Source organism: Daphnia pulex, chromosome 8 (genome assembly GCF_021134715.1).
Source record: "Daphnia pulex isolate KAP4 chromosome 8, ASM2113471v1".
Classification (NCBI taxonomy): Eukaryota; Metazoa; Arthropoda; class Branchiopoda; order Diplostraca; family Daphniidae; genus Daphnia; species Daphnia pulex.
In genome coordinates this window covers 10,134,392-10,158,821 of record NC_060024.1, presented here as the reverse complement: position 1 = coordinate 10,158,821, position 24,430 = coordinate 10,134,392, and the positions used below count along the sequence as shown (strand labels likewise).

General features: G+C 44.7%; 1 protein-coding gene across 5 annotated transcripts in view; it reads left to right on the top strand.

Annotated features, from left to right (window-relative positions):
- Positions 1 to 24,430, top strand: part of LOC124200124 (glutamate-gated chloride channel-like) — a 32,855-nt gene that overhangs the window by 5,380 nt on the left and 3,045 nt on the right. For 2 of the 5 annotated variants that reach the window (XM_046596237.1, XM_046596239.1), the window contains 7 exons: positions 12,584 to 12,678; positions 15,835 to 15,980; positions 17,216 to 17,283; positions 21,896 to 21,965; positions 23,091 to 23,244; positions 23,538 to 23,620; positions 23,713 to 23,847. In XM_046596237.1, coding sequence (XP_046452193.1) covers positions 12,593 to 12,678; positions 15,835 to 15,980; positions 17,216 to 17,283; positions 21,896 to 21,965; positions 23,091 to 23,244; positions 23,538 to 23,620; positions 23,713 to 23,847 — 742 coding nt within the window. In that variant the 5' untranslated portion in view covers positions 12,584 to 12,592. The other 3 variants (XM_046596236.1, XM_046596241.1, XM_046596240.1) reach the window with 3 other exon arrangements.

Here is a 24,430-nt window from a genome sequence, read left to right as displayed (position 1 = left end):
ATGTTATTTTTTTGTTTGTCCCGCGGCCGCAAAGGCTTCCTTTTCTCTGCCTCAATCTTGTTGTTGCTAACACGAAGTAACACGGGTGTATTCCCGACCGTAAGTATATAGTCGATATCCAGCAGCCATCAAGCCCAAACAGACACACGTAAAGCAAAAGAATAAAAAAAAGAAAAAAGTTCTGGTGGGAGGTAGTAGCCAATCGCGTGCAGGGAATCGAAAAATAAAAATTGCCTTTTTTAAAAAAATATATATGTAACGAAAATGAGTCCAGCAAATGTGTCACGGCCTTGTCAAGTCTGACGCTCGTAGAAAAAAAGGTGGAATCCCAAAAAAGCAGAAAATATGCCATAGCCAATCAGTCAGCGTTCCGTGATTTTTTCCCGTTTCGATATAGTATAACTACGTACGCATATCCGTCGCTTTCCATCTTTGTCAAGTTCTCGTGAAAAATATATTACATGATTTGAAATGAGAAGAGAAAAAAGAAAGATGAATTGGCACGATGGCATATTAGATTGCCATCGCCACTCAGTCGTGTTTCGCCGTCTACTTTTTCGTTAATCTCGGCTCATTTTTGTCGTTGTTGTTGTTATGATTGCGTGTTTGCTGATGCTATGGGCCGGGCGGCTGGTCAAATCTCTTCGCCTATTGGCTCAAGCTCTACGTTTCATTTGCTGGTGTGCTGGGTGCTCCCCCACACTCGAAAGGCCCTTTTTGTTGTTGCGTCACTATATGAATCCTCTCTTCTTAGTTGCATAAAGTCTCGTGTGTGTGTGTGGATGTTGAGAGTCACTTTCGCCAACTGCTTCAACCGTATAAACAAACAAATCAAAAACACGACCAACCGACAGAATAAAAAACTTTTTTCTTTTCTTTTTTTCATTTTTATACATCTGGCACACACCAAAAAAAGAATTGAGAGCCCATCATCAAGTTGGGCGTGAACATAAAAAGTCCAACCTCGACTGCTGATGTTGTCCAGGCCAACAAACTGGAAATGATGAAAAGCCCGCCGGCTCGGCCCGTTTTTTTATTTTGTTTATTTGTGTGTAATAATCCCAGCGTCGGGAGTGAGTCTCTTATATAATAACAAACACACACACACACATCCCCAACTGTGCGCCGTATATTTATGAGATAATAGACGGGGGTGGCAAGTTGATGTCTGCTAGAATATCAGCGAGTGAAAAAGCCAAAACGGGAGTGTCGGCCGGTAGATTCTATAGTCGTAATAACGTGCGCCCAAATCGTCGACGATGTCCCGCAGTGTGTCTGTTATAGAGGCCATCAGAAGCGGCGTGACAAAAACTTTGCTAGCTTTTCACGACGTTATTTGACTCTTTCTTCTATGTACGCCATTCGTCCCGTGTCTCTCTCTGTGTGTGTCTGTATAGGCTTGTTGTTCGTATTGTTGTTTGTTTATTTGATGTCGTTGCAATGCTGTTGCCCGGCCTCGTGACCTTTCAGATTAATCTAAAACGGCCGCTTGCTATAGTCAATGTGTCTCCTACACAATAACGGCGTCTATAGAGACACGCAAGCTCCTTATTCTCTTCCAAGGAGCCGAATAAATGATTCAAATCCCGTCCGACGGCCAGCAGCCCAGCACCTTCTAACATATACAGCCGGGCCGAATATATAGAGTCCATCAAAGGGGGGCCGACTATAGACTACTAAATATATTTTCCCCGGAAAATAGACAGTGAAACTCTATTGGGATCTATTACAATCTAAAGAATTGCGTTTATACTACGTATACGCCATGGCGGCGGCTGCTGCTGCTGCTGGTGGTGTTGATATAATAACGTCAATTCGCTTTCGGCCAATTCTTATGTAATATGCACTAGGCCCTCCCCCTTTCGGCCCGTCGGCTTTCAATCGGCCAAAAAGGCCGCCGCCTTTATTTGATAGAGAAATCCGAGTAGGGGGATACGTACAGAATGAAGAGAATCGATACCTGCACACACACACGCTAGAGACTGGCGAGCACATCATCGCTCACACACACACGGTTCCATCGAATTGTGTGTAATATCAATAGAAAGCCAGTCCATCCAACTCTTATACTACTACCTCCCGCTAGTTGGATCTATCTAGGCCTGGGAAAAATAAGAAACATGGCAGTCAAAAATCCTATTTTTTGGGGGTGGTGGCGGTGGCCTGGACTTGTGAGCATCGATCTCTGAGAACTACAACAAACGACGCTCGTCGACGGGTAGAGAGAAAGTTGCGTTCGGGAATCGAATAGCCTCATCAACGAGTAACGAAAAAAGGATAAAAAGAAAAGTTTCTTTTCTTTTTTCTTGTAGAAGAAAGGGAACGAAGCGAAAGTTTATACTCACCTTCATCTTCCTCAAAGTATGTGCGTCGAGTTTCTTTTCCCTGGGATTCCTCCACCACTCGACGATTACATATTGGTCCTGGGCTTTTTTCATTTCTTTTCTCTACACTCTCGTCAACCAGGAGTCTAGCACACAGACATTCTATGCGTGAAAGAGCAACAAGGTGATCGATACATCTTCAGACATCGATTCACGCCATTTCTTATATATCTGCTCCTACACGGCCATCATTTCTCTCCTTCTCTTTTCTGGGTGGTGGTGGTGGGAGGGAACTTTCTTCTCCCCCCTTGAACTTTCGTCGGAGACTATATAGCACCTTGACAGTATCTGGCACTTGATTAAGTGCAATGGCAAAGTCTAAGTAGTGCACAGTAATAATAACAACAATGGCTGCGACTAAAAATAGGCGGTGGCAGCTCTCAGCAACAGCGCCCGACAGTTTCCTATTAGGTTTTTTCCCGATGGAAAAATAAAGAGGCAAAAGTCCGCCAAGTGCAAAAAAACTCCTCCCCCAGTGATTTTGTTAGAGGAGGAGGGGAGGGGGGGACAATAGGCGTAGCCCTTGGTAACACTTCTTCTACGTCTATAAATATAAAGCACAAAGTCTGTGACTGCTGGTGTTATATTACACCGGTTGCCAATTGCTTTCTTTCTAGCTGCAAATTGTTTCCTCAGCGTCTGGTTGGGTTTCTCTCCCCCTCGTGATTCTTCAAAGCGACGCCACTATAAAGTTCACCCGGCAAATTCGTTGAAAACAAGTTTTTGAAATCTACAACAGCGTGTGCTTGGATAGATATATCTTTTCTTTTTCTTCATGGCGAATATATCTATCCCATCATTGGCATCGATCGTGGCACGCGTGGGTAGTTATATTCCAGCATCTCATCCGCACTTGATTGGATTATTGCCATTGTGTTGTCAGCTCGCGAAGAAGAAGAAGAAATGTCCTCCGTGTTTGTAGCTTTTTCCTACTTGAGCCCCCCAGCGCTTTCAAAGTCCAGATTCCGGCCGAAAGTTTCTTGTCATCCACCAACGTCGTCGTTGGTTTAAAAAAAATAAAAATCGAACCGAAAGAAGAAAAATTGGATTAAATCGATAACTTGTCGACAGTCTCAAATTTTTGAATAAAACTAAAAATACGGGGATACACACAGTCCGGGAGAGACTAGATAATAATAAATCCGGGCGGAAAGGGAAAAGTTTTTTTTTTGGGAGGGGCCAACATCCTTATTATATCGCCATATTTACTGCGTAATATTTTATTATTTGATGCGGAGGACCAGCACAAACCGCAGGATCCCGAGCGCATAGTTTTTGATGACTTGGCCTTTACTGATAAGGTGGTGCTGGTGCTGGTGGTGGTGGGACGAGTCCAGTCTCTTGGCCGCCATTGGTCCAGCAGTCCAAAGGAGAAGAAATGTTTATTGAGATGTATAGTGCGGATGTAGTAAATTTGCGGATGCTGCCCCGTGTGCAATCCGATTGCTTTTTTCTCTCTCTCTAGACCATCCCGGAAGATTCACGTCTACGTGAGCTACGACTGGTGACAATAGCGCATATATATATCTCCACTACGTGTGTGTACATATATACCATATATATCCATAAATAGGGGGGAATAGGAAGGAAGAAATCCGGCTGCTTCCTCTATAGACACAATCAGGCCTTTGAAATTTCTATATGCGTCTCTCCGACGTGAATACAGAGGGGATTGGACAGTAGGCGAACCTTTGTATCACTTTCTTATTGGCTAGCTGGTAGATATAGTACTATAACAAGGAATCAAGGGGTGGGCCAGCAGCAGCGGAGATTTGGTAAAAAGTTTAAACCTTTAATGCGCATTAATCTTCCCTTGCTTGTCTAACCAGCCATTTGAAGAAAAAAGGATCGTCCTGTAGGAAGAAAAGAAATTGTTCCCAAATCCCTGGCTCTGCTTTTCCCTATAACTCAATCGCGGATCGTTTCCTTAATTTTCCTTTTCCTTTTTTTTTTTTTGGCCCGCTTTGGACTTGTTTGTGTCGTCCTGCGTGCGGGAGGGGGGTCGACGCAGCGGATATCGTTGCGAGGATTGCTGCGAATCTAATGGCTAGCAAATCCCTCGTTGCCCATTGCCAACCAAAGAAAGAAAAAACAGGAGCCATTGAAAGGAGCCTAAGGAAAAAAAAAGTAAAACCAACTTGTCTATAGGCTGTACGACTACACTAATACCAGCAACGACACAGCCGGCCCTGCTGTCGCCCCCTATTTGTATTGTCTCTGGCCATTTTCTTTTCTTTTTGGCTTTGGGTGGGTGGCGTGTCGTCTCTATACGCTCGATGAAATCGCGTGCCAACATTGATGATGATCCTAACTGCTGCCACGGGACAAGGTCACATACTCCGTGACCGGCTCTAATGGCACAACTGTGAATATAACCCGGCGGCGACGGCGGCGATCCAGGCCAAAAAAGCGGGAGACGCCAAATGACGCCAAATCATTGCCAAATTAAAGCGAAATGGATACGTAGTAGGAGAAATCTCAATTTCTTGCCGGTTTGGCCCATTCGCCAGAAAGGAAATCGTTTCATTTTCTTTAGCCCAGATACCCCCGTCGATGGGCGTTGTGCCCGCGACCAACGTCTAATTATAATTTGTTACTATTGAATTCGATCTGCAATTCGCTCAGACTTTGGACTTGGGATAATAATTAGCTCATCATTATCCCGTTTTTTCTTATTTTAATATTCTTTTTGAATTATTGACATTAGCTAAGTAATGGGCTGTATCGAAATCTATATTCCACTATAGAAATTTCGGGACGAACTTTTGACATTAGGAATCAAGCGCGGGAGTTCCCCGCCGGCGCTCAAATCAACCGTTTTGAAAATTTTGATTAGACGCAATATTTGATAGGAGCTGCTCTCTCGACAGCGAAAATGATATTAGGGCCTTTTATTTCGGGAGTTGTGAAGGTGACGATTCGCCGACGGGTCCTGTCCCGACATCGTCAACTAGACAAGAGAAGATAAAAGAAATATTCAAATTGTCTTGCTCCTTTACATGTTCTCTCTCTCTCTCTCTCTCTCTCTGTGCATTTAAAGTGAAAAAGAAGAAAGTGGGTGGGAGGACCGTTCATATTAGAAAAATGGCGCCGTCGAATTGCGTCGTATTCTCCCGAAATCTTGAACGACAGAATTTGAATTTCTACAGTGGGGCGGACGAAATAGGAAATATCAAATTGACTGATGATTTTATTTTCATACCCTGTGAGGCAGTAGTAGCTTAAATATATATATCCGTCGATTGACAGTGACCGACATGGAATCTGCCAAACTGGGTGAATAAAATTTAAAATAAAAAAGGGAACCGAAAAAATCGCGTCGCTTATTCTTCTTTTTATTTCTCTCGGGGTAGTTTTTCAATTCGTTCGTGCGTGTCACATTTTTCCATTGCTTTCCGGTCTCACGCTACTTGGTCGCTATACGATACAATCGCCGACGAGTGAAAAGAACCACCTCGAGCATACAAGAAGAACACGGAGAAAATACTACAAATAAAAATTGCGTACATCCATAAATAAATCGAAAAAAAGTAAAAGAGAAAAGTGTAATGTGATTCGGGCGCTTTTTATTCGCACGGGCTGACAAGGCAATCAAGACCAAGAAAAAAACAAATAATAGAATGAGAGAATCGAAAGGAAATGGGAATATAAGAAAGAAAAAAACAAAACAAAAAAGAAGGGGCGCAGATGGATATGAAGAAAGGAGGGAGATGACACAATCCGCAAATGCCTTTGCACTAGACACACACACACACAATAAACTACATATCCACCCAGACAGAACAAAAGAGGGAAGAATGATTGACCCGGCCCGCGCTCTGCACAAGATCAAAAAGGAGAGAGAGAGAGAAAGAACCAGAAAAAAGAAAGAAAAGAAACACCTTAATAAATATACTAAATAAATAACAATCTCGCGCGGGCGAGAGAGAAACTGCACAGCACAGCACAACACAACAACAAAAGACGCAGCAAATCTCGCCGACAGCCGTATAGAACTAGAAAATAAAATAAAAACAGTTAGTTAAAAGGAGAACAAAGATATGTCGAAATGGGTCTTATGTTGTCACCTCGCATAAGCCTTATAGCCAGGACTTTTGGGTGTTGCGTCATTATATCGGGTTATACGCCACGCACATCGAAATATATCGTCGTTGCTTTTTTGTGTGTCGTCTGCTGAGGTTTTCCTTTTATCCAGGCCAATCGATAGGAGTCTATACAGCCGTCGGCGAATTTCTAGTGAGGACCATTAGAAAAGAAGCTCAAAGACAAGCAAGCATTTATCTCAAAAGACATTTACGTCAAATCGTTAGAGTGAACATCACAAAATTCTTTTTTTGATTTTCTGTTTTGATCTATGCGAGCGATGTACATCCAGGAGCAGCCCAGTCGAAGAAAGTCGCCCGGGAACAACAAGTAGCCAAAGCTAAGGGTCCCGGCACATGTACACAGTAATATATACGGAGCCTTTGTGGGGTTAGATAGATCGAGTCTCGGCTATTGTTTAACCATCCGAGAAGCAGCAGCAGCAGCAGTTGGGGCGGAAGAAGTTGGATTCCGGCGTTCCATTCCCGACTCTGGTGCGTTGCGCTAAAGCATTCAGCGTCTAAACACATACACAGCTAGAACTATAGTCCAGGAGAAATGATGAGAGAAAGAAAAATAGCGCGAATGTACAGTAGTCTATTCCGTCTATAGTTTTAGACACTGTAAATGTTAGGCTGGATCTTTCTTGTTATTTATATAAGATGGGCCAATCACGCTCGCTTTCAAGTTGGGAAATGGTCAGACACGGTACGAGCACGCCATGTCGTTGAGAGAGAGAAGGCCGTCCAACTTGGGGACCCGAATAAAAAAACGATAACCAATTGTGACTCTATTTTGCCCAGCAGAGAGAGAGAGTCGTGCAAAACAAACAAAAATGTCAAGGACGATATGGACCTTTCCTACTTTTCTCCCGCTAGACCCCTGCCTGGCCATTTGACTTGTAATGCTCGGCGGAGTTTAAAATGCTCCTTCTTCTTTTCTCCGGCAATCACGTCCCACGACTACATCACGGCCGGACTCAAATTGGACGGGAAAAGGTCGGTCGATTCCCGTTTGGCCTTTATTTGTCCCGGCAATCAAAATCATGTTGATAATCCAATACTTTCCAGACGACTTAGAGTTTTATGGGCATCATCATCCCCAACTCGACGGTACACACGACCCGTGTAACTTTGCATGGACGATGATGGTCGAAATAAACCCCCCAAAGCAAAAACAAAAGAAACAAAAGTTTCGCTTGTAATCTACAGGAGTTGCGAGTTGATTTGTCTTAAATGCACGAAACTCCTTACACGTTCGGGAGCGCGGTCTGCGGCGAAACGATCCTTCCAGTCAGAGTCAATGCTATGTACACACACACTAGTTACTACTACTCAGCTAGGACGTCAATATCAAAAAGTCAACTTTTTTGTTCCGGTGAGGGGAGGGAGGCAATTAATGAAATCTCAAGTTAGCAGAGACAGTTGCGTATTAGCTTGCAGTTGCACTCGTTGTGGGGAGGGAAGTCGGCTTCTATATAGTTGGTGCAACTTAATACCGCCCGGTGCAAACTCTCCTGGCCGGGTCGTACAAAATGTTTCCCAGTCTACACATTCGGGGCTAGACAAATATCCCAGGAGCCAAGCGGCTGCGGCGGTGGGTCTCTAAGCTATAAGCTATTTATATTTGACTTGTTCTCCTTCTAAAACTAGTAGATGTGTGTGTACTACTTCTTCTTCTTCTTCCCTAATTCCCCGGCTGTTATAAATGATGTTGTGTTTCTCTTTCTCTCGTGAACTTTATATGAACGATATACAAGAAGATCTCGTCGTACTACAAAGAATAATGATGATGCTGCCGCCCATCATTCTGTGTATGTTATACACTTTAGATCTACTCACGCTGCTTAGTCGGTCCGTCTTTTCAGATGGACACCGTCTATAAATCACTTGGAGTACTGCGTATACATGCAGTACACTACTACTATAGTATAGAAGGTGCTGTGGGGTGGCTATTGTTGTCCAAAGTCTTCCGCCTTCCGTTTATTACGGTGTAGTAATAGATTCACCATCCAATCTTTTTGGCTCATTTCCGATCGTAATATCTAGCTGCTGTGTAGGGATCTAGAGGCTATATGCAATCGAGTGGACGGGCATTAGCCAATTATCCATGCGGAGGGATCGCACTTGTTTCCGGTCTAGGGAAATAATCTCGTCGTCCATCCAACTATTTATTCATTTTTCTTCTTCATAGTCTATTTCGGGTGATTAAATATCATTCGAGCCGATTATTTGAGCTAGGATGAGGAAAAAAAAAGAAGAAATCGCCGAGCTAATATTTCTGCGCACAAGATAATAGCCAAATCAATGAGTGCATCGATGTGAAGACCATCCCCTCTCTTGTCGTTATCATCTCTTTATCTATCAATTCGCATTATAGCCGCAGATTTATCCCCGGATCGTGTAATACGTCCAGCTAATTCCCTGAAAGCTTTCACGTCTAATTATTGTCATCTTTATATATTATCCGCCATCCTCTTTCCAAGGACCTCCTGGCTCCTTCTTCTTTTATTCTTTTTATATTCCGCCCCATATCAAACGACGCGCGCTGGGGCTCTATCCATTTTTCTTTTTTTCCTTATTTCCTTGTTCTTCTGTATAATATTCTTCTTCTTCTTCTTTCTTTCTTTGCCCTTCGGTGCGCATCGCAAAATGAGAAATGCGACCGTTGAAGCATGCATAACGTGAAATCAGAGAGGAACTCGGCGGAGCGCGCGCTGAAGGTGATCCGGTGGCATAGGTCCCATTTCGGTTTTAATATATGGCCGGGGCCTGGGCTGCGCTGCGTGTCATATATATATGTATGTGTAGAGCCTCCTGGATTTTTCTCTCTCTCTCTCTTTTCCTATTTTTTTTCTTTAAAATCTTGTATAATATACAAAGAAGAGACCTGCTGTGTGTATACGGGAAATAAATCAATAAAAGATTTTATTATTTTTTCAGGGAGGAAGGGATGGGGAGGTGCATTAACAATGAATGATTGAAAGTCAGGCAATACATTACGGTGGAGTAATAAGTTGGCGGGTTCTCTATAACTTGCACTTGATGGGTAATGTAAACGAATAGGTACTCGGGACAACTTACATTATTCCTTAGCAATTGGCCAGGCCAGCAATAATTGTTTGGCGAGCGGGCGGGAATAACAGGTCCTGTGCTGTAGAGTTGTAAAACGTACGAAAGAAAAAAAGGTATAGACGAATTTCCAGGGCTCGACACACACACGCACCAATCGAGTTGGACCGATTATTTTTTATATATCTGATCGGATTCAATCACAGGACGGATTGAAGCTTTACATCCATTAGTCGCCTTAAGATATCTGTGGAAGAGATCCACCACGATCCTTATCAAGGATCCTTCCATCCAGGATGGAGGAAAGAGGAGTTTTCTTATTTCCGCGCAACGTTCGTTTGTTGCCGTCATTGCGTATTCCGGCCGTGTTTTCCTTTCGGCTTCTTGTGTCTCCTATTTTTTTGTTTCTTGTTCCTTGGCGGATCGTCCCTAGCGGCCCTCGCTGTCAAATTCCCGTCTGGCGGCTTCAAACGGGCCGGAATCGAGAGAGAGTGGAACTCGACAAATGGTGAGTCGAGCGTCTAACGAAGAAAATCAACACTCGAATGCGCGATTGGAGATTTCCCGCTGCTGCTAGCGCCCCAGCCAGCCAGCCAGCCAGCCAGCCGCCGGAATATGTATATAAGGCAACGCCCGTTCATAACGGCTCAAATGTTTGATGGCAGAGAAGGTGAAGACGAGAGAGAGACGGGCCGCGCTCCTGGCGGTGCTCCATCCAATCAAACGCATTTCACACTCGTTGAATTCAATTTAGATTTCCAGGAAAAAAAGATTTCGCCACGACCTGGGCGAAGGAGAGGGCGCGCGGCCGGAATTCAGGATTTTCTCAACATCCAGCGCAGCGAGGCTATATGTAGGAGCTCCGAAGAAAACAACTCGACGGGCACGCGTTCCGTCCTTTTTTTTCATTTTTTAGTTTTAGTTTTCTTTCTACCAGTGGTGCGGTGAGAAGAAGAAAGAGAGAAGCGGCTGCGGTGGCCGCTGGAGTGAAATGAGAAATAAGTTGCGCGTACTTTTCTCTCGTCGCATCGCTCGGCGAAAAAGCTCAACAGAAGAAGAAGAAGAAGAAGAAGAAGAAGAAACAGACGGAACTGGAAATAAGAGAAAGAAGACCCCCGTCCCGCGCCAATTAAACTGCACCGCCGACTGTTCAAACTCAACTGGCTGGGCAGGAAACCCTTTGAAAATATGAGAATCTCCATAGAGGGGTAGCATTTCTCTTTCTGGCCGTCTTTCTTCTTGTCATGTTTTCCCATTAGATTTCTTTGAAGACGGACTGAGTCTCTCTTCCTTTTTCTGTGGGTGTGTCTGTGGGCCTGTTTTGTCTGTCCGCTCTAGGATTTTCATGCTACTTTTTGTCACTTTGGCTTGCCAACGCGATGGAATCGTCCAGCACCTTTGCGGAAAATTTCGATTCGATCCTCCTCTATCCTGTCGTTCGGATGGGGCCGGAGAGACGCCCAGCGCCATTTCTATAGATTATAGAAACTGCTGTGGCGGCCAATATCGTTTGGCGATTTGTTACATTTGCACACGGACTGTCATCCTGTTGGGCCGGCCCCATTTCTCTCTTTTCCTCGAGAGTTGCTCTTCTTTCTCGCCCGGCCCAACTCCCCCCCTTTGCTTTTCCAGCACCGGTATTGATCTTCTAGCTGCCACCACCTCTGTCATTAATACATACGGCACACAGCAGTGTGCAGCCTAGCGCCTTTTTCATGGTGGACAAAGTTAAAAAAAGATAAAATCTCATTTTCTGAAATTGTTTTGGGTTGCTGGTAAAAAACGCACCGGCCGTCATTTGGGCTTCATTGATTTTTTGAAAAAAATGGAAAAATAGTTGATTTTATTTTGTCCGGCAATCACGTCGCCAGCCCCCCTTCTCCTCTTTTTTCTTCCGAGTACAAATTGGACGCGTCCGGAAGGATGGATCCGATCCGGTCAACGAGTTTTTCTGCAGATTGAGGCGAACGACGACAGCGTTGTAGGAGCAAACAGAAGGATCCCGCAGTGCAAAGAGTAGCGCAATCCGGAAGAAGAAGAAGGAAAAAAGAACAAACGTCATCCGGATAACAACAAAACAGGAACGACAATGTCATTGAGAAGGAAGAAGATGAAGTCGAGAATTGTACAAGTCCTCCTTCGCTAACGGAGAGCAGCGTCACGAATGGATTTAACTCGATATGACTCTCGAGTGATGTAATATGCAAATGCATTTCCCCCCACCCACCCCCACCCTTGTCTGCTCAACACAACCGGGCGTGTGTTGTATATAGTCCGATCCTGACCATATTAAAGTAATAGAATCTCGTCTAACCGCTTTCGCCCAGTTGCAATCAAAGATGAAAGGGGGAAGTCCGTCATGAGCGGGATGGCGCAAGCGGGTGGGGTGGGGTCAGAGTTCAAACGGGGACGACTGGTCTAGATAAACGGACAAACATTGTTGTTTGCTGATTGTGTTGTCTATTATTGTCATTGTCGATTCTATATAGACTCGAGTCTGAATGTTGCACGATGGAGTATTGTGTGTGTGTGTGTGTAGTAGAGACTGAGGGAGGAAGTCTAACAACAATGTCGGGAGTAGTACATGAGAGACAGTGAGAGCCGCGCGCACTCCCCATCATCATCCCCATACATCCGGATATGTAGGATCGGATGCAACCGAATGATTTAGAGCTGCCGACATCTATAAGAATGGCAACATATTGTCGATGGCCTGTCCACCCCGTGTTAGTCCATATAACCAGCAGTAGCAGCAGATCCTTTTCTGTCTTGTCTGCCGTGTGTGCAGCACAGGATCGTCTATATATATATATATAGGCCGGATCATCTCGCTGATTTATCTCTGATCGCTTCCTATTGCCTCCCCCTTTTTTTCTCTTCCTTCCTTCCGATCCGATCCTGCCGCCATCTCCCCGTATCTTTATTAAAGAGTTCTTTTATTTTCGCTTAGCTGTTATACCTTGTGATATATATATCATTGATTCTATCTGGATTTTTTCTCTTTTTTTTTTCTATCCTGATCGGCCAATTGTTTATTGGCTATAGGCAACTACCATGGGAACGGCAGACCGAGCTGCTTCGTCGTCTACGCCTCCGCTCCTCCTGTGGATCATCATCTTCTTCCTGTCGTTGTCGACCGTGTAAGTATCGAGAAAGGGAAAAAAAGAAAGAAATCCTCCTCCCTTCTTCTTCTTCTTTTCTTTCCTTCTCCCCGATCCTCTTATTTCCCTCCTTGCAACTCCGTCGCTTCCCATCCGGTTGCGACGCACCGTGCGGAAGCGATGGGTCTGATCAATAGAGGCGAAAAGGGGCCAGCGCGCGGATGGAGGAGGGGGTAGAATCCAACAACCGGATCTTCGGACTCGCATCTTGGAAAACAGGATCGACGACGAGATGCGTCTAACGACACACGGGATCAAATCGCACCCCCATCAGCGCGCCTTGTGTGTAAGGCGACCGCAACAATCACGGCCCAGGGGGGAAGAAGATTTGTTGAAATTTGAAATTTCCCAGGGAAATTATTTTTATTTTTTCGTCCAGGAGAGAGATTTCTCTAATGTCCGGGATCGGATTTCGTTTGTCGCGGACAATAAAGCCGAGGGATCACGCTGTATGTAGCACAGTATCCATCTTCATCTTGTTGTCAATTTAAGAAACGGGAATTTTGATTATTTTTATTTGTTGACGGGAGCCGTGCCAAAAAAGGAGCGGCTAGGACAGCTCATTTGCAAGTTTCTTTGCCCAGGGAAATCATAACGCACTGGGAGGGAAAAACAAGTTGCCGGGGTACAGTACAGTAGCGAGTTGATATGTTTATTTTTGTTTTGTTCCTGATTTTCCTTTGCTTTTCCTCTCGTCGATGATGCGGCGAAAGTCTAAAGAGGAGCGAAGGCCGTGAGCGACGATCGATTGAAATCATCGATCTCTCTCTCTCTAAGACTCAAATACAAACAAGAAAAGATGGGGCTGCTTTGCTGAGCCCGGTTATTCTCCCAAAAACTCTGCTGCTACCCGCCCTGTGTCTTTGGCCAAGACCTTTGAAAACTTTGAGACAAAGCGGAGGGGGGTCCTTCTCTATGGTCTTGTGTGTATAATGGCGATATTACGTTCGGCATAGATATTATATAGGAAAAGACAAACAGCGAGTTGTTTCCTATTGGTTAACCCGCCAGCCCACCACCACCACCCACTCATCTCTATATCCAGCGCATTATACACAGCCTGGGAAATAACAGCCGGAATGGTGATGACTCCTCCGAGTTCCTCCTTGTATTATATTCCAGGATTGTTGCATTTCACAACCCAGGACGAGAAGAAGAACATTTTGGTTTCACTGGGTAAATTCAAACATTTCACTCGGTAATGAGATGGCCGTCGGCCCTTTCTGCTCGTCGATATGTTCAAATGTTATCAGACGCACAATATTCAAAGCCTACAGCTCTATCTCTCTCTCGAAATGAATCCGTATCGTCGAATGGATATCTCCCCAGCTGGATTCATTTCGTGGCTTTGGCTTATTCTTTCGCACGGGACTAATGTACATGAACACACAGCAGACGGAGCAGCAGCAGCAGCACTTGTTATTCAAAACACAAAAAAAAACAAAAGTCTCAGCAGCGCCGTCGGCTGGGCGAGAGTCTGGCAGAGACGCTTGAAAGCAAAATCTCGTCGGATTATTGACGAAGCCAAAAGTCTAGAGAGAGAGAAATAGTCTTAGAGTATAGTGTATAGCTCGGTGTCTCTATATCGTTTCTTCTTCTTCTTCCAGCCCCAAAAGCTTGGGACCCATTTGGGTCGTCCGTATATACTACATACTATATACAGCTCTCTCCGTTTATTGAGTCGATAGAGTTATTGATTCAAAAAGGCCTGCACAAGCGAAAAAGGGACCTGCAAGCCTGTAGAGACGGGCACCACAGTCGGGGGTGAAACTTTTTTTCTTTTTTGATGGGAGAGAGAGAGGCCGGGGTTGACAAAGTAACACGCGACCGAGATTCATTCGACCCTGATCGAACAATCGAATCCATTTTGGCGGAGGGCTGGCTGGTTGGCTGGTTGGGTCTATCGCCCGTCTTCTACTATATTCTTGCTGGGCCGCCGCTCAGACAGGCTTCATCCATCAGCTCGACGGACCGGAAAAACTTTGCGACTCTCGTCAAAAGCGCATTTAACGAGTGCACACGAGCAGCCCCTGTGTGTAAGAATATATTTTTCCCTTCCTTCTTTTTTCTTTTCTTGCGGGGGTCCATCAATTTTATTCCGGCCAGCTTCGATGGCGTTTCTAAACCTCTTTTGCTCAAGGATAAGAATTTCTTATATAAATATCGACCCTTTTTTGGTCCTCTACGCATCATCGACCGGCTCTTCTTGATATTGGGAAGGGAGTCAGGTGAAGTTGTTTTTCTTGTGAGACCCTTTTTGAGAATCAAAAAACAATTCCGGCCCTATTTACACCACGTCTGGAGAAAAACAACTCCCAGATGGCTCGCAAAGAAATTTGGATAGAAATACGACGCATCAAACACAAATTGCAGTGGTTGGCGGGAAAACATCTTTTCTTTTTACCTCGCATGATTTTTGGCTTCATTCATTGTATAATTGTGTATGAACTATGAAACAAGTGCAGCTGTGCAGGTGTGTCTATGGCAGGTGAATGGAAGATTTCTTTCGAAAGAAAGATTTAGATTCACACGCCATTGATTTTAAAGTGAATGGTGTTGTTTTTAGAAAATGGCAAAAATGCACGTTGGAGTAAATTGGCTTTCATCGTCCTCGTTATCATCTGACACTTGTGAGTTCTTTGTCTTGGGATTGTTTAACCACGTGGAATCACGAAATTTTATTAGTTAATTTACAGTTCATTATTCTATTGCTGACTTAAATTTTACAACATTTAGTGTATTTCCATTATGCCAAATATCTGGGGAAGCCTGAAATGTGTTGACAAGAGTCAATGTCATGGAAACGTTTTCAGCCAAATCGTTCCTGATTTGAATCTTCAGTTACTGACTGATACACACACATAATAACTAAGCTGGAATCATCATCACGAGTGTTTATTGTTTTATTTTTTTAAAGCTAGGCTATGGAAAATTGTGTAGAAACTACTTCAAAGCCAGGCAACAAAAGCTTGACAACTCAATTTTAATTGCTTCTTCTTAATGTTTAATTATCCTGATCCTTTCATCTTTATGCATGACATTAAGAGAAATTCTTTGAAAAAAGTATTGAAAAGTGGCACACTGACAGCTGTTCTTCTTGTGTCATAATTAACATAATTTTTCGCTTGGATGCAGGTTGAGCCAGATGGGGGGGATGAAGGGCAACCAGCAGCAGCAACAGAACATCAATTTCCGTGAAAAGGAGAAGCAAATCTTGGACAGGATTCTGGGAACGCAATATTACGACAGACGCATCCGACCAGCTGGAGCTAATGGAACAGGTATGCATATCTCGTATACAGTATATCCTCCTCCCACGCTCGGTGTCAACAACAACACAAATTGCTTTAATATATGCAGTTATTATAGCGAGTAAACCCGAGCGTATGCACACACACGAGTCTGTGCTGTTCTAGTTAGATGGGCCACTAGACGTTAAATTGATTCTTCATTCATGGCACAAGTCAACAGCATTCTCGACTGGGGTGGGTCTCCGTCTCATCTCAGACGTGAGCATTTTCGAGTGCTCACGGAAGGCACGACTCGACGGGCTAACGAGAAATGACACGCAACACGCGGGGATCAAACAAGTCGAAAAAATGCTCAGATGAAGATGCGCAGCTGCTGATAAGTTCCATTAAATTCTTAAAGAAAAAAAAATAGAAACGACGACGACTAGGGGGGAGAGTTTTCAAACAATTAAATTCCTTCCTCCGTTCCTGCCCGTCTGTTCTCATCACAGCCGGAATGCCTAGCTCAATTACGCTTCCGCACGCCTGCGTCGCTGATGTTGTGGAAATACGATTCCACGTTGATGGGGGCCAAAGGCAAAGGAAGAAGAAGAAGAAGAAGCTCGGCGTAGAGTGTGTACAGGAACAGACGAGATTTTCAACAAACAAACAAAACAATTTGAACGTCTCAGTGCAGCCAGGATATGCCGTTATATGTCTAATGGAACTCGAGCGTCGAAGTAGAAGAAAGAGAGAGCCGGTCGATACGGTAGCAGCAGCAGCAGCTTCCCTGATGACACTAGACACGCAATATCCTCCGTACACGGCGGCCTATCTAGAGTTATCCGTCGATTGCAAATCTCTGTCGCCGCTCTCGTCGCTCCACGCCAAGCCAAGGCTTTTGGCCCGAGCAATGGTTGAAACCACTCGACAAAATGCCGAGTTTCATGTAAGGCGAGGAGAAAAGAAAGCTGCTGAAAGATATATATATGTGGATCCACTCCACTTACGAACTGCATCAACAGATTAGAAAGAAAAGGAGACAGCAATTGGAACAAATCCTAACGCCCCTATAAAGATTGGTGGGCTGGAAAGGCAGACGATTAATTATCTTGACGAAATCGTCACATCTAGTGAATATAAACTGCCGGCAATTGATAGGCTGAGTCAGCGATGCCATCTTTTACTCGTTTTATATACGATTGTGATATAGCCCCCCCATCTCCCAACTTGGATATTTGATGCATTCTCGTTTTTCTTTTTTTTTTTTCTTTGACAATTTCTAGAAGGGCCAGCCATTGTGGATGTCAATCTCATGTTCCGAAGTTTCCCGACCATCAGCGACAACAAAATGGTAAGAAAAAAAGAAATTCCATATTATATATCGCTCGGCACTTTTCAATATTAGTTGCATAGACTAGCAACAGCCGACTGTCTATAGTATTTTTGCCAAATGGAATCGACACGATAAAATCGGTTAATTCCTCGGAAATTGGCCGCCGTTATTTTTCATAGTTTAAAACGTCTGGTAACACTGTCGACAGTTGTGTTCAATCGAGAGGATTTACAGTCGAAGATAGAAAAATCGTCAAAAGTGGCTCGTCTAGAAAAGAAAAAAGAAATTGAAATGACTTGGGGGGTGGTTAACAAGAAGGGGGAGTGAAACAAAAAATCAACAGGGACGGATGGAAACGATTTGACGCCGAAATGGCACAAGACACACATAGAAGATTCACGCCAACTGTCGAGAGACAATCTAAAAAAAGGAGGAGTAATAGGAAAGGAGGAGCCAAATAGGCAACGCGTGATGTTCGATTTACGACCGAAAAAAAGACTGAGGGGGGGGTTCGTCCAGGGGGGATTCCTTTTCTCTCTCTTATTTCTTCTCCCGCAAGATAAAGTACATATCTCGCAATGGGAGAGAAACAAACAGGAGAGCTGGAAAAGAAGAAAATAGAAACTCGCCAACGCCCACCTCTTCCTTTCTCCTCGACGGGCCATGTAGACCTTTTGATACTCTAGAGAGAGAGAGAAACTTGGGCCACTCGACACATACCAACCTCTCGCTTTGTCTTTTCCCCCGTAACAGGATCACGCCGAGAAATATATCTATCAGGACTTTTTTGTTTTATTTCGGTCGGAGCAGTTTCCCCCTCCCTTTTTGATCTTTTCCTATTGTTTTCGTGCCGTCATAATCGGAGATATCAAAAGAATTGAGAGAGAGAGGAAAGAACTCGGCTGTCGGAAGTTGTTGGATTTCGAAAAATAAAAAAGACGATCGACCCCGAGCTTTTGTCGAAGTCAATTGAATTCCACGGCGCGACGAGAGCATATAAGAATCCCGATCCTGGCATAGCCAGGAATAGCTGCAAACTGAATCAACCGCACAGCAGGAAAAAAGGGAGGCCGACGGGAAAAGTAGACAAAAAGAAGTCGGGAAGATTAGAGATCAACAAGACAAACTTGAGCACTAAGAGACGATGACGACGATCCTCTTATTGGTTCATTTATCCTCCGCTCCCGCACGGCCCCCCAAAAAAATCGATCATTTATTTATAGCTTTGACATGGGTGGGTTGAGACGCGGGAGCGCAGCAGCAGCGAAGTAGAGATTCGTCGGAACTTTTTGACTTTTTTCTCCAAGTTTCCGAATCTGAGCTTTAGGAAAGTTTCCCACTTGTGTCTGAACTATTTAACGCGCACCTGTATATAAAGCCAGAAGCGCCGGATCCATAGTCATTCAAGTCCCGGGTGGCTATAGACGATCCTCTCTCTTTCCAGTCGTGACGTATAGCGTCCATTAGATGCGCCATTATTTGATAACAAGATCCTGCTGAATTATTGACATGCTCGGAAAACGGCGGTGGGTGTCAACGACTTACGCAGTTGATTCGCCAGTGAATTCAAGTCCGATCCTGGCCAGAGACACTTGTGTATCGTCGCACAGCTTTCGTCGATAATATATATAAACTCTGTTTTGTTTGGTCGGGTTTGATACGCCTTCTGTTTGATGGACGATGCCAGACGTGACGTTCTTGGTGACCCCTTGCGACGTCTGGAAATAGAAGCTTGATCCATCGCATCCAATCTGCTGGATGCCGCCAGAGGGATGTCGAAAGGAGGCTTTCACTTATGTGTTTTTCCAGGAGATCTCGTTTGGGCTTTATTCGGGTTCCCCCCCATGGAGACAGTAGCGATTCCGGCCCGAGTCTCAACTCGGACGATCGAGTATCCAAGGTCCCCATCTGGCGCACAAGCTACCAGGAAGCTTTATCTAACGTTACTAACCTAAATGAACTGAGCTAGATGCCCATCTTGAATTGACAATTCATTTATCCCTGGAACGGGCAAACTAACCTTGACGAGTATATACAGTCAGTAGTGACTGTGGTAACTGGATCTCTTTAGCCTTGAGGGGAGGGGGGGGGGCAGATCCCGTGCAGACTTGCGTCATAGCAAGCACTCAAGTTCACCCGCAGAGCATATCATTCAAGATAAATATACAAGGTGACAGTGAAACAAAAGACGAGTTGGATCTATAGAGAGCGGTCAGGAAGTGTGTGTTGTATTATATACTGTGTGTGGCTGGGGCCAGCAACAGCAGCAAACTATCCAGCACATATATAATAGCTCCGGCGATTAGGATTCTACGAACTGAGAGAGCGAAGCTGAATGGAGAGAGAGAGAGAAAGTGAAATAGGATAGTCTACATGAAAGGTACATATCTCTCACACGGTGAGTGTAGATTCCGCACAGAGATCTGCAAACTCCAAAGTTTAAGTTTAAAACGATTAAACTAAAGAGAGCGTGCTTTATACTCGTCACTTTTATTTATTTATTTTTTTATTTTTTTAAATTCAATTATTCGGCGGGTCTGTCAACGCGTCAGCATTTTCATTTGGTGAACGGTGACAAGACAGTGAACATGGCAGGACTCTCGCCAGATGTCTTGATAATTCGATCGAAGTTATAAATACTTTCCCCCCTCCATCATAACATTTTCTCGGAGAAATGTACTACAGGGACTGGTCAAAAGTTATAGCGCTGGCCTCATTCTTATTTTTGTTGTTTGTAGGGGGATCACGGACAAAATATTCATCCCGACCTGTACTATAACAATATACGCAGAGCGAACAAGTCCGGCATACTTATATAGCCTGACAAAGGAGGATTGGAAGCTGTTATCTTTTTTCTGGGCCGTTCCCAACAGACCGGGCCTGTTAATAACGTCTCGAACCGCGGGTCGTCCATTTCCGAGCGCTCTGTAAAGTTGTGTTGGATCTTTTTTTTTTGGTTCTTGTGTCTTTTATAGCCTATACCTCAAGAGTATCGCTACTGTATCCGTCTATACGTGTACACGGACAGTGGGCAAGTACGTGAGAGCAGATCGCCCTTTTCTGGCTGCTGGCCTTTGCCCCTCCCGCCCGGTTTCGCTACGGTATAAAGTGGCCGCTCGTTCACGCTGCGGTATATTCCAGAAAGAAGCTCGATCATTCGCCCAGCTGTGCAACCCGAACTGAATGCCCAAGCGAGATAACCCACTTTTCGAACTAGCATTTTTCTTTTTTCCCCCTTCCTATAGTACTACATCCGCCTTTATTTCTGACAGGAGTATAGACAGTCAGCAAGTCCCCGGCAGGAGCAGCAAACTCTGCCCCATGCTCTTACCCACTGTTTTCTTCTTCTTCTTTTCTCCCGTCCATCATAATTGGATTGCACCGTCGGTTCTTTTCTGGCCTTTAGATTTTTTTTTCTTTTCTTTTCTTCTGTGTCGGACATGCAGTGTGTGTCAAAGTCACACACCCGGTCTCGGACTGGGTGGGTGAGTGTGTATATATGTACTGTGCGTGATGACTTGGGGTCGGTCACATTTATTTACCAAAGGGAGAGAAGATGAAGAAGAAGGACGGCGATGGTTCATCTTCAAGATTGCCCCCATGTTCAATGACCCTCGCGCTCCTCCGCCCTGTTATATATAGATGGCGGATGGACGACGACTACGGTTCTCCCTTTCTTTTCTCTCCCCCCTTATTCGGAATAAGTCGCTATCCGCACGCTCCGCGCGAGTAATAGAAATGGACCGCCGCCGTGTTTGCCCACTCTGCAACGCCCGCGCTTACTTAGTCCGTCCAGCTAGAGATACTTTTTTCTTCTTCTTTATTCGTCACCCCTTTCATCCGTCTTTATCAAAATAAGAGAACCCCCACGTCTAGCGACGGCTTTCAATCTCTTCCGCTCTTCCACCAGCCCGTTTTTTCTCCAAATGTCCAACGCAGCCGCTGCCTCAAATCACCCTTCAAAACGGACTTTTGCTCCTGTTTGAACAAGCGACTCGCATGCATATACATTTAGATATATATTTACCAGCCATAGATGGATGACTGGCTGGATCGTTCACCTCGAGCTCACAGAAAACGTGGGCAGAAAGGACTTGCTTTCTCCATCATTCTTTATTTTTTCTTTCAATTTTTGCTATTTGGCGAGATGTAGTAGGTTAAGAAGAAATCTTTTCGGCCAATAGTGTGTTGTAGGCTAGACAACTCTTTTCATCGGCCAAAGAAAAGCCCCGCTCGCAGAGTTCTCTCTCTCCAGTCCTTTTTTCGTGTGTTGTAGCTGAGCACTGGCTCTGCTGGCGCAAGAGGTAGTAAACTGTCGGTGTTGATGAAAGATGACGGTCTGCTGCTGGGTTTCTCCGACGTCATCATATGTTGTTTGCCCCAACTTGTCAGACTGCGGGTTGCGAGGCTGTTGGTCGGGAGACGGTAGAAGTTGAAGGAGCCGCGGGAGACGACGTGTGTATGTGTAGGCTCAATCCACATCTCATGGCAACACACACAACACAAAACCTCCTTTCATTACTGGTGCTCGGCAGCGGCAGCGTCTAATCATTTCTGCGCCAAGTTTAGCCCATTACGCGTGCAACATTAACTTTGAAATGTCTTTCTCTTTTCTCTCTTCTTTTGACAGGAGTACAGCACCACCATCACCTTCAGGGAGGAATGGCTGGATGAGCGCCTCAAGTTCGACGATTTCAGAGGTGAGTTTGGCCTCGCCCCCCCATTCGAAATCATCTCGGTTTGTAGAACAGAAAACTTCCCGGCTGCCTCCTAGAGATGTACACGGCAGCAGCACCTGATAACTATATATTTCGTAAACTTATTCGGCTTATTATTAATGCAGTATATAGGACTGGAGCCTTGAGTTATTTTTCTTACAAATACAGAGAGAGAGAAGGGGAAAGTTAAACTTGGGCAAGTTTGGGAGTTGTACAAGGCAGGAGAAATAGAGCGAGCGGGGGTATATGAGGGGGGAGTCAAGATTGGAGAGATTGGCTAGCTGCTCCATGATCAACAATGCCGCAACAATTTGGAAGTTTGAATAACTTTCCTTGAAATATTCAAACGACGGGCGAGTCCCCAAAGTCTTAAGGAAGCGCGTCTTCTCCTCGCGCATTGTTCACCAAACCGGAGATAGCATACACAGCAACAACAACAACAACAACATCCAGCGCAGCAGCAGCAACTCCTTCTTGTTCTTCAATCTAGGAATCATGGTGGTGGTTCCCCTTCTTCTTCTTCTTCCGAGTGCATTGCATTTGGTGCTTTTCTCTCCTCCTCCATATTGGTGATTACATTTTCCGCGAATTCATCCGCTATCACCCCCCAATCTAAACGTTGACTGTATAAATCTTGCACGACGTCATCTGCAAATGGGTGAGGGGGATATTCGCGTACGTCAACAGCCGGAAAAGGAACGCACAACAGCCGGGGCAAGTAGAAGAACAAGACTGGGATTGGGAGGGAGAAGAAAAGGAGCGGAACAAAAAAGTAGACAATTCCTAAGCATCCGTGCTACTATAGTACTGCTTCGACTGCTTTCAGGGAATCAATGTTTCCTCGCATCCATCTCTGCCTACGCATTCACTCCTTTTCTCTTTTTTTACCCCGGCCAGGCTCCCCCCCTCCTTTCTACACCCCCCCTCCGTCTGTAGGATCTCTCTCGGGTACTACTCCCTTTCGGGGCACAGTAATAGAGTTCCCAGCCAGCGCTGTATATTGTAAACATCCATACATATTTACTCACTGCTAGCTGGATAACCCTCCCTGGAAAGCGAGACTCTCTGTCTATACACACAGACACACTGACTGTTTCAATATTGCAGGTAAATTAAAGTACCTGACACTGACGGATCCCGACAAGGTCTGGATGCCCGATCTCTTCTTCTCCAACGAGCGAGAAGGACATTTTCACAACATCATCGTGCCCAACGTCTACGTTCGCATCTTTCCCAATGGAAACGTCCTTTACAGCATCAGGTATAATATAATGCAGACTAGAAACTGTCAGTCAACTTGTACAGTTCCATACAATGTGGCGCCTCACAACAGAGTGGCTCTTCAGAAATAACCACCTACCTGATGATGTTTGCCGTCGTGCGGAATAATATTTTCTCTTTTTATTTCCGTCGTACGTCGATTTCTTTTTTGTGAGGGGCATTGGGTTCATTGAAACTGTTTTTCCCCGATTGAATATCCAGGCGCTGAATAGGCATGATGTCAATGAATCTCATTTTATTTTCAATCGGTTTCTTTTCATGTTATTCGTCTAGGATTTCTTTGACACTCTCATGCCCGATGAACCTCAAGCTGTACCCACTCGATCGGCAAATGTGCTCTCTGCTCATGATCTCTTGTAAGTGATACTGTCATCACGATTGCTTTGACAACGATATCATCCATCTTGTGACACATATCTTGATTGAGATTTCTTTTGTTCACTTGCAGACGGTTGGACCACGGAAGATTTGGTTTTCCAATGGAGGAAAGGTGATCCTGTACAAGTGGCCAAGAACATGCATCTGCCTCGGTTCATGCTCGAGCGCTACGAAGCTGATTACTGCCACAGTGTTACCAACACAGGTAAAAGCGCGTGTCAAAAACAGTCCCCAACGGTTATTAGACGTCTAGATATCAATTGAATTCCATATTCTTTTCCAATATCGATTTCTTTGGTGGAGTCGGTAGATAAAATGGGAAAAAGAGTCAAATGATACGAACATGTGTTGGCTCCGTGCCGGAGAATATGAAACTACTTTCTTATATATACTGCTAAAAGCCCGGCCTGCGTTAGATACAAATGCATCAGCATTTAAACATTTCCCGCAAGCATCTGCTGGCGAAATAGACATCTCCAAGACGTTCTGTGAAAAGCTTTTTTTGACTGTGTGCCCTACTATACACGCATTTTCAACTGAATGCTTCACTGCTGGGATTCTTGAGAAATGTGGGAAAAGATATGGAAGTGGGGAGAGGGGAAAGAAAGGAACAATATGTGAAAAAAGGGAGACGGATAAAAAGTATAGAGAGAAAGAGCTCTGAGGCCGTTTCGGAAAGCTGTCATTCTCCGCCAGTCCAATCTTTGTCTCTTATATGTTTGTTTTCTTTTTTTAAAAAACGTCGAGCTGCTGCTCTTTTACAGATAAGCGCTCGTGTATACACGGCG